Genomic DNA, 10129 nt, shown 5'->3' with positions numbered 1-10129 from the left:
CGCCCATGGCCTGGCAGCAGCTGCTATTTAAAGCATTGAGACTTGACTTTTCCTCCTCCATTATGGCTGGGGCAGTTTCCTCAATCCTCAGCTCAGAGGGGTATGAATCCTCCTTCATCTAGGGGTCTGACTGTTGGGTCGCTGCATGGGCCCGTCCCCAGGGGGCCTGTGGCTCTTTGTGAACTTGCATCAAAGCGGAAGGGGGGAGTTGCGCAGGCCTGATTTGAAAACTTGACATTCTGGGAAGCCAGGTGTCCCCACCCCCCTTCCACGGCACAGCCTGTGATTTGCTCCTTTGCTCTGGTCCCCAGTAGGGGCTTCTGACTCGATTTCGTCAGAATGTTCTTGGACTCCTGTGGCCTGGATCAAGCATTAACACACTACAGCCTGTGGGATAAATGGAGCCAGTGACCTGTTTTTCTGTAGCCCAGGAACTAGGGAAGGTGTATATATACACACACACATATATATATTTATAGTTTATATATATAGCTTATATATATATATATATATATATAAAGATGAATATGCGATACAGCCCATATGTCCTGCAAACCTAAAATATTTATTCCCTGGGTGGGCCCATGTGGAAAAAGCTAGCAGGAACTGCCACGTGGCTTAACCCTATCAGCGTAAGCTAAGTCTGACAAAATCAGAGTGACCAACTCTAGGTTCATCCACTGTGGGGTGTGGGTGGCTCTGGGGCTGGTTCATCACCACCCTGTAATTATTGGTAAGGGACATCAAAGATGACCAAGAGAGGGCTGGGAAAGTGGCTCAGTGGTAGAGTGCTTGCCTCCCACACATGAGGCCCTAGGTTCGATTCCTCAGCACCACATAAACAGAAAAAGCCGGAAGGGGCACTGTGGCTCACGCCTGTAATCCTAGCTACTCAGGAGGCTGAGATCTGAGGATCACAGTTCAAAGCCAGCCCAGGCAGGAAAGTCCGTGAGACTCTATCTCCAATAAACCACCAGAAAACCGGAAGTGGTGCTGTGGCTCAAATGGTAGAGTGCTCACCTTGAGCTGAAGAGCTCAGAGACAGCACCCAGGCCTAGAGTTCAAGCCTCAGGACCGACCAAAAAAAAAAAAGCCAAGAGATCAGTCTTAACTAATAACGTGTACATGTGTGTGTCTGGGTGTGTGCATGTGTGCACGTATGTTAGTCCTGGGGCTTAAACTCAGGGCCTAGATGCTGTCTTGGAGCTATTTTGTGTAAGCCTGGTGCTCTACCACTTGAGCCATGGCTCCACTTGTCACTTTGCTTATTGGAGGTAAGAATCTGACGGGTTTTCCTGCCCAGGCTGGCTTTGCACCACGATCCTCAGATCTCAGCCTCCTGAGTAGCTAAGATTACGAGCGTGAGTCAATGCTCAGCTTTGCTCTGCCATTTTAACTCCAATAAGCAGAACAAATTATGCTTCGCAGACAGGGCGATTTCCTGCATGTGTTGGGATGGTTTTCTCAGGAGGTTGTGGGTAGAACTGAGACCTCTCCTCTGAGATGAGTAAAATGTGTGAAGGGCCAGGGTAGATTTGAGAAGCAGGGGCTAAAGCTGCTGATGGTAGGCGGAGAAGGGTCTTCATCCTGGGAGTGGCTGAGGCAGCTTCTGGAATGTTCCTCCACACTCCTCCCCCAGCTGCCTTGCCCATCTAACATCCAGAGACACAGAACCCTGCTCCCCACAGCTGACTGCAGTGAGTCCCAGGTTCTCAGACCATGGAAACCATGTGACTTCTGTCCCCGTGCCTGAGGAGGGGAGGGGTGCGGGGGGGGGGGCAGGTGTAGTGACCTATGCGTATGATCTCAGCTACTTGGCTGGTGGAGACTGGAGAAGCCTAATGAAAAGCCCACCCAGGTGAACAGTGAGCCCCCATCTCAACCACTATGCTGGGAGTGGTGGCATGCACCTGTCATCTCAGCAACTTGGGGAGGGGGGGTGGTGAAGAAATGCAGGGTGAGAGGAGAGGGGAGGCTGGGTAGGATTGTGGTCAGGCAAACACATGAGACCCTCCCTGAAAGCCAAGAAAGGCTGAAGCAGTGGGACACCTCCTGGGGTCCTGAGTTCAAACCTCATTCCCACTAAAAAGAAAAAGAACGAGGCCCAGAGAAGGTGGAGGAGCCTGCGCTGCTGTACGCGCCCTGCCCTCTCGTTGCCCAGTGACGTGATAGGCACGGGGCAGGCGCAGCCCTGGGGGGGGCTAAGATGCTCTGGACGCACTGGCTAGCTTGAGTCTTGATGGCTGGAATGAATCTCCCCACAGTGGTGAACTCCAGGACAGTGAAGGCTCTGGAAAACCTGCATCTGTGTGCCTCAGGCTGAGGGGGTGGGCTGGCCAGGCCAGAACAGTCAATCTGGGTGGTGTGTGGAGGCCGGTTTATAGAGGCCAGTGTATGGAGGCCAGTATGTGGACAGGAGGCAGACACGGGGGTGGGGGGGTAAACAATCCCATGGATGGCTTTATTGACCCAGTCCCATGCTGAGGGTACCCCTAAAAATACCCACCACCCTCCCTTGCAGGGCAAATTGGGGCATCCACCCCAACTCACAAGGAGAGAGTAAGGGGCGTGGCCCCTCCCTGGGCACAGTGGGGACCCCAGCTCCCCAGTGTGTGGTGGGGCTCTTGAAGCCCTTGATGGATGGGGGATCCCCTCTTCTTCCAAGACCAAGAGCATTGCATCACTCCTGGCTCCCTCTTGGGCACCCATGGGCTGCTAGCTGGCAGATCCGCCATGGGGGGGCGGGGACCCTGCACGTAGGGTTACAGGGACAAATGCTTGCTCATCACTTGGCTGTCTTCCAGGGTCTCCGAGGTGGGGGTCATTTTCAGGGGGGTCACGATGCTGTCCTGGGAGATCAGGGACGGCAGCAGGCACGTTTTGAACCAGGGCGAGCTCCTGCTCCTCAGGGGCAGGCTGAACTCCCTGGACGACCTGGTGCTGGGGTCCTGGAGTTGGCTGGTGGATTTCTTCATGGGGTGCTTGGGCCAGGGCAGGGGCTGGGGGAGCACGGTGGGGATCTTTTTGGCCGACAGCCTCTTGAGGGTGTTGGAGTCGACGGGGTCCTGCCAGTACCACCAGTGGTACAGCAGGGAGCCGAGGATGACGAGGAGCGGGGAGAAGCTGAGGCTCGTGAAGCAGTGCAGCATGTGCTGCTGGTACGGCTGCTTTACCTCCTGGCTCTGGGGGGGGGGCGGGGAGAGGGTCCCCCGAGATGGGGGGTATGAAGGGCATACGTCACACGTGGGCTTCAGCCCCTGCATGGGGGTTCCCCAGGGTCAGGGCAGTGGACTCGAGGTCCCCGTGGATGGAGTGTTGAGGGGGAGATGGGAGCCCAGACCCAGTGTCTGGCGGGTGGCAGATGTGACAAGGGTGGGAGGTGTAGGCTGGGCGGTGTGGGCTCACCACACTGCTGTTCCAGGTTATGTAGGAGGGGCTGGGACTGTGGTAGTGGAGGGCGAGTGAGATGACCATCAGGGTCAGCAGCCAGAGTGGCATCACGTAGCACCACAGCATGGTGAATGAGGGCCTGATCAGGTAGCCCAACTTTGCCAGGATCGCCTGCCTGAACCTGGGGGGGGGCATGCTACCTCTGTGACCTGACTCACAGGCACCCTGCGCCTAGCGGCAGCCCGCCCCTCACAGACACCCTCCCCCACACACCCCAAGTCCCTGCACAGGGAGCCCAGCAAACCCCTGAAGTCCTCACAGGCCTGGGGCTTGAAATCACCTCCTGGCGCCATAGATCCAGGCCAGAGCCACGTTCTGGAACAGCACCACGATGATGAGGACCAGCGGGACAATGTGGTCATCAAACAAGGTCACTATGTAGCTGCCAGAGCGGGTGGAGAAGATGAGGCTGCCCAGGAAACCTCCCAAGCAGATGACCACTGAAGCAGAGGGGCAGGGTTCGTGGTGAGCTGGGCTTGGGGAGCTGGGGAGGGGGGGCAGGGTGTTTGCTGGGGTGTGGCTCCATGGTACCTGGAACCATCCTGGGTTGCCTTATGAAAATGAAGTTCTGGAGTGTTAGGATAATGCATTCCAAGATTCGTATCATGATGCACAGCTCCATGATGATCAGAGCCAGGAAGAAGATGATGGCCCAGAACGAGGCCCCGGGGAGCAACAAGACGGCTTGGGAGAAGGCTACGAAGGACAGGCCCAGGCCCTCCATGAACTGTGGGGGAGAAGAGCTCTGAGGCCTTGGGAATCCTGGAGGGGGTGGATCGTGCAGTAATCAATTAGCAATGTCTGTCATGGGCAGAGGCAGGAGGCATGGATGGAGGTTGGAGGACGAAATGTTGAACGTTTACCCCCTTTGGTTTGGTGAGGTGGGTAAGCTTCACACCACCCAGGGCCTCAGCTTCTCCCTCTAACAAGTGGGGACCCAGCAAAGGCCTTGGTGTGTAGGAACGGTGTGACAGCCATGATTTGGACCATCCCCTGCCTCTGGGGAGGCCAAGATGGTCCAAAAGGTGACCAGGAAACGTGTTTCCCAGAGCCCTTCCTCCCCGAGCCACACACCTGTTCCTCCTTCACCATGATGCTGCAGGATGGGGACAGCTGGATGACCTTGTGCTGGAGGTGCTTGGGGAGGCCAGTGATCCAGGCCAGGTAGTCCATGGGGGGCCGGTGCAGCATGTCATCCGGGGGCTTGGCCTTCTGAGGCAGAATGCCCTGGGCGATGAACTTTGTCAGACTTGAGACACTCCTGCAGGGGAGGACCAGGAGAAAGAAGAGTGGCTTCCGGGGGGCCGTCCCTGGCCATCTGCAAAGAGCATGTGATGCTCCCCCAAAATGCATACTGCCACACCGTGAGCATGCCCCCTCCCCTACCCCCCACGCCTGCCATCCGGTCCCCTGGGAACATGACCTTATTTGGAAATCCGGTCCCTGCCCTAGGACAGCACCATGAGAGCCAGCAGGGGGAGATGGCTAGGGAAGTGGAAATGAGCCCCATGGAGTTGGTTTGTTGGGAGGGAGGGGTTCCTTACATCTCAACACAGGTGTGGCCGCTGGTGGTGGCCCAGAAGCCCAGCACCAGAAACACAATGGATGTGGTGAGCAGTGAGGTCACCAGGTTGACGAAAGCCACTGAGGAGGCCGTCTTGATGTAGTTGGCATATCTGGCCTGGGATAAGGTCATGATGGTGCCGAGGCCCAGGCCCAGAGAGTAGAGCACGTGGCTTCCCGCCTGGTACCACATGTCCATGGAGACCATGGTGTCAAGCTGTAGAAGGGGACAGGTGGGACCACTGGGGGTGAGGGGGATGGGCAGAGGGCAGCAGGGGATGGGGGGGGAAGGCCGCCTCACCTCTGTGGTCAGCATCCGCTTGAGGCTGGTGAACGCCCCTTCCAGGAAGACACTTCGGATGAGGAGGCAGAGGAGGAGAATGTAGGGGAGGAAGATGGAGGAGGTGAGGATCTGGCCAGGGAGGAGAATAGAAAGCAGGATCAGGAGAGGAGGGAAGGGGGCTGTGGGCCCGTGGAGTGAGGGAGGCCACAGGCCGTGGGGAGGTGGCCCGGTGGGCACAGGGGGTGCCAGGGGCACATGATTCCAGAGAGGGCAACCCCAGCAGTGAGCCGCCAGGGCCAAGGAGACTCGCGAGGAGCGAGGCTGTGCAATGGCCGGCCCGCTGGACGGAGGTTGGACACTGAGTCTCCCAGGAGGTGAAGGCTGCGTGCTGACGTGGGTGCGGGGACGGAGGGCAAAGGCAGACATGCGTAAGGACCCTGTCGCCTCTTGGGAGGCAAGTGTGCACTAATGGAACACACATAGGCAGAGCTGGGGGGGGTCTCCTGTGGCAGATGGCCTTTGGCTGTGAGTAGGGTGAGCCTGAGGGGCCCCCCCAACCCTGTGCCACCGATCGGGAGGACTGGGGGAGGGAACAAGGCTTCCCTGGGGACAGTCCAGCCTGGTTCCAGGACTCTGGCATGTATTCTTGACGGGGGGCGGGTGGGTGACTTACAGACATTGAAATCTTGATCTCGGCAGTCATGATTAAGAAGAGGAAGAACCAGGTAGCCAAGAGGCCCAGGCTGAGGTGCAGCAGCAGCCTGTCCATCCCGTTCTCGATGCTGTCCGAGGCGTGCAGGGCTGTATGATACCAGAAGTACTGCTGGGGCACCGTCCACAGGCAGGATAAGTCTAGGGAGCCAGGCGGATGTGGTAGTTGCACTTCACTGGGCATGCTCCCCTCCCCCCACCCCAGTGTCTTGTACCCCCCCCCCCATCCTCACCAGTGACATTAATGTTCTTCTCCATCAGGCAGTGGTCCCAGGGCAGGGGGTAAACAAAAGACTGGCTCAGGTAGAAGAGGCACCAGGAGATGATGGCACTGTTATACAAGCTCACCATGATGCTCACCTGAGGAGGCGGCGGCCACGGGCCTGACGGTGGGGCGGGCAGAGAGGGGGAGAAAAAGGAGGAGGAGGAGAAGACAAAGGAGAAAAAAAGAGGAAGAGGAGGAGGAGGAAGAGAAGAAAACAATGGAGAAAGAAGAAGAAAAGGAAGGAGCTCGCTGCCGGTGGCTCACGCCTGTCATCCCAGCTACTCAGGAGGCTGAGATCTGAGGATCATGGTTCAAAGCCAGCCCAGGCAGGAAAGTCTGTGAGACTCTATCTCCAATAAACCACCAGAAAACCGGAAGTGGTGCTGTGGCTCAAATGGTAGAGTGCTCACCTTGAGCTGAAGAGCTCAGAGACAGCACCCAGGCCCTGAGTTCAAGCCCTACTACTGACAAAAAAAAAAGGAAGGAGGAGAGGAGGAAGAATAGAAAAAGAAGAGATGATGGAAGGGGAGGAAGAGGAGAAGGAGGGAAGAGAGGAGGAGGTGGAAGGGGGAAGAGAAGAAAGGAGGAAGAGAAAAAAAGGAGGAGGAAGAAGGAAGGAGGAGGAGGGGAGAAAGAGAAGACCAAGAAGAAAGGAAGGAGGAGGAGGAGATGGAAAGGGGGGAGGAGGAGAAGAGAAGGAAGAGAGGAGACAAGAAGAGGAAGGAGGGGGCGGGGCATGGGTGGGGCTGTCACTCACCAGTATGTTGGAGTAGCCCACGCCCACCAGCCAGGGAACCAGCTGCTTCCAGATCTGGACGCTATCCTCCTGCAGCCAGTGTCCAATGAGCATCTCCAGGTAGAGGAGGGGGACCCCGAACAGGAAGAGCATGATGAGGTAGGTCAGGATGAAGCTGCCTGTGGGGTGGACGGAGGAAGGGCATGGGGCCTTGGCCACCCCTCCTTCCCCCCCAGCCCAGGCTCTGGGCGCTGAGTCTTCCTTCTCCTGGCCTCACCTCCTCCGTTGCGGTGACACAGGTAAGGGAAGCGCCACATGCTGCCCAGCCACACGGAGAAGGCCACCTGGACCAAGATGCCCTCCCTGTTCCGACTCCGGAGGAGGTAGTTTGGGCTCTTGTTAGCCCACACGTCCTTGGCATTGAAGTTCCAAGAGAAGGAGTGGGTGTTGCCAAGTTTGTTGGACTCTTCCTCTGGGGTGTCAGAAAAGTCTTCAAGGGACCCCATGGTGTTCTGCTGCCAGGCCCAGGAGCACCTGATGAGGGGATCTTGGGGTCACCAAGAACAACAGACTTTAAGGGATATGCCTTTCATCCACTAGTATGGAAAGTTTTATTACAAGGGTTTTATTTCTATTTACTTTTTTCGGTTGTGGGGTTTGAACTCAAGTCCTGGGCGCTGTCCCTGAGCCTCTTTGTGCTCAAGGCAAGCGCTCTACCACTTGAGCCACAGCACCACTTCTGGTTTTTGAGGGGTTAATTGGAGATAAGGGTCTCACAGAGACTTTTCTGCCTGGGCTGGCTTTGAACCGCCATCCTCAGATCTCAGCCTCCTGAGCAGCTAGGATGACAGGCGTGAGCCATGGATGCCCAGCTAACAATCTCGTTTCTTCTTCCTGAGTAGTGACATGTGTTTTCAGCACTGGGGATGGAGTCGGGGTCCCTGCCTGTTCTCCTATGGAGCCACTCGACCCCAGCCTTCAGTGGGAATAGTTGACTCTGGTTAATAATCCCATCTTTCTTTTTTTTTTTTTTGGGGGGGGGGTCCGGTCGTGGGGCCTGAACTCTGGGCCTGGGCGCTGTCCCTCAGCTCTTCAGCTCAAGGCTAGTGCTCTACCACTTGAGCCACAGCACCACTTCTGGCTTTTTTCTTTTTGCTTATGTGGTGCTGAGGAATCGAACCCAGGGCCTCATGCATTGAAGGCAAGCGCTCTACCACTGAGCCACCTTCCCAGCCCCATAATCCCATCTTTCTGAGGCTCAGTTTTGTCTCTTACAAGCAGAGGTTAATTTTGGAACACTTAACAACAAATGGACCAGGTACAGACCCTGGACACTGGGGACATTGGAGATGTTCCTTTTTCCTTCTGGTCCACTTGGGGCCCAACTAATGCACAGACTTCCAATCCAGTGCCTCCTAAACCTAGCTGGCCCCCAAAACCTAGTCATTTGTGGAGCAGTAAGAATACAGCTTCCTGCCTTTTACTCTCTGACCTCACTTCCTGAGCCTCAGATGCCATAGATCTGAGGCGGAGGGTGGACCTGGTGGAATCATAGGCTATTATTAATAGTAACTATTGTTAATATGGCAATGCCTCCCAACTCAATGGGATCCATAGCTGCCTCTCTGCAGAAAATGCTAATAATGAAATTCACAATAGCTGAGACAAGCTTGATCAAGAGCAGTGTTGGAGCCAGGCGCCAGTGGTTCACACCTGTCATCCTGGCTACTCAGGAGGCTGAGATCTGAGGATCTCAGTCTCAGCAGGAAAGTCTGTGAGACTATTTCCAATGAACCACTAGAAAACCAGAATTGGCGCTGTGGCTCAAGTGGTAGAGTGCTAGCCTTGAGCTGAAGAGCTGAGGGACAGCGCTCAGGCCCAGAGATCAAGCCTCAGCTGCTGGTGACTCACACTTATAATCCTCCTGTTGGTTCTGTTGAAAAGGGCACAATAGATCTTGTAAACTAGATATTATATATATATGTATATTTTATGTGTATTTCTTACAGATTTAGAACATAGAACATGTTGTATACTGCATATGAAATATTTCACATTGGTTGTGAAGCTATACTTGGATACTCTACAAACATGATTTTTATAAGTAGCTATGTTAACTATACATTCGTCTTCTATAGTATCATGAATATTTTCCTATGTCAGAAAGTATTCTTTTAAAATACGATGTTTTAGTTTTTCTGATGTTTTAGTTTCTTTTTCTGGCGATTGAGCCTACGGACTCAAGCATGCTACACCGGTGCTCAATCCCTCCAGCTGTGGCCCTCAGCATGGCTACTGGCAGCAGTTTTTCTTTGGAGACAAGGCCTCTCTGTGGGATTACAGGCATGTGGTTCCACCATCCGTGTAAAATATGATTTTTTACATTGCAGTTTGCAGTAGCCTAGAGTCCTTGCTTTAACCTGACCGAATGTACCAGTGGTTCAGATCTCAGGTGCCTCCAGGCACTGCTAAGTGGGGCCTTGGTGTTTGGGCCCCTTACACATGTGCACACGTGCACGCGCGTCGTACCTGCCGTTCAGCAGACTGCTGCCGAAGTGTCGGCCTCTCTGGAGGGAGATGTCAGTCCGAGGTACCCGGGTGGGGTCTGCGGAAGCGGGGACCCCTGACCAGGGTCCTCTGAGGCAGGGTGCAGGGGGGGGTCGGGGAGAGTCAAGGAGCCACAGCCTGTTTGAAGACTAGCTGAGAAGCAGATGGACAATGGCCCCCAGAGTGAATCCTGGAGGACCCCAACCCCACCCAGTCCCCCACCCCTGACCCTGCTCCCCACCCTGACCCTGCCCAACCCCATACCCAGCTTGGCCCAGCCCCACCCCCTGCCCCCACCCCCCCGTGTCCCCCCCTCAGTACCCCGCCATGCCCACGCATCCCTGGCCCGGCCCAGGCTCCCAACCTTGCCCCACCAGGTCCCGCCCAGGCCCCCGACCCCCGGCCCCCCCACCGGCAAGGATCGTCCTCTTCTGGGTTGTGTGGGGGGAGACAGCGCGGCTCAGGGCTGCGCCCCTCCGCCCCGCGCCTGCCCTGCCCTTCCCAGACTCTTGATGGGGTGGGGGCTCCCCAGTTCCTGCAAACCGGCTCTGCTCTACCCGCCTGGCGCGCGGCC

General features: G+C 56.0%; 1 protein-coding gene across 1 annotated transcript; it reads right to left on the bottom strand.

Moving 5' to 3' along the window:
* Nucleotides 1-2444: 2444 nt before the first annotated feature.
* On the bottom strand, nt 2445-10116 carry LOC138812804 (orphan sodium- and chloride-dependent neurotransmitter transporter NTT5-like). The gene is made up of 13 exons (XM_070001001.1): nt 9968-10116; nt 9538-9708; nt 7286-7555; nt 7030-7187; nt 6241-6367; nt 5970-6148; nt 5315-5425; nt 4995-5230; nt 4525-4711; nt 3982-4177; nt 3731-3890; nt 3406-3571; nt 2445-3182 (listed from the first exon to the last, which is right to left on the bottom strand). The coding sequence occupies exons 3-13, from the start codon at nt 7512-7514 to the stop codon at nt 2763-2765; spliced, it is 2169 nt and encodes a 722-aa protein (XP_069857102.1). The 5' UTR covers nt 7515-7555; nt 9538-9708; nt 9968-10116; the 3' UTR covers nt 2445-2762.
* Nucleotides 10117-10129: the final 13 nt, after the last annotated feature.

This window comes from Dipodomys merriami, unplaced genomic scaffold, assembly GCF_024711535.1.
Source record: "Dipodomys merriami isolate MVZ:Mamm:240054 unplaced genomic scaffold, mDipMer1.0.p SCAF_57, whole genome shotgun sequence".
Lineage (NCBI taxonomy): Eukaryota > Metazoa > Chordata > Mammalia > Rodentia > Heteromyidae > Dipodomys > Dipodomys merriami.
The sequence above is the reverse complement of the archived record's forward strand: the minus strand, read 5'-3'. Positions and strand labels throughout refer to the sequence as shown.

Coding starts and splice junctions, on each gene's coding strand:
- LOC138812804 (XM_070001001.1), bottom strand. CDS start 7,514: ATGGGGTCCCTTGAAGACTTTTCTGACACCCCAGAGGAAGAGTCCAAC. Junction 6,149..6,240: donor GAAGAACATTAATGTCACTG/GTGAGGATGGGG, acceptor CTGGCTCCCTAG/ACTTATCCTGCCTGTGGACG. Junction 3,891..3,981: donor GCAACCCAGGATGGTTCCAG/GTACCATGGAGC, acceptor CCTCTGCTTCAG/TGGTCATCTGCTTGGGAGGT.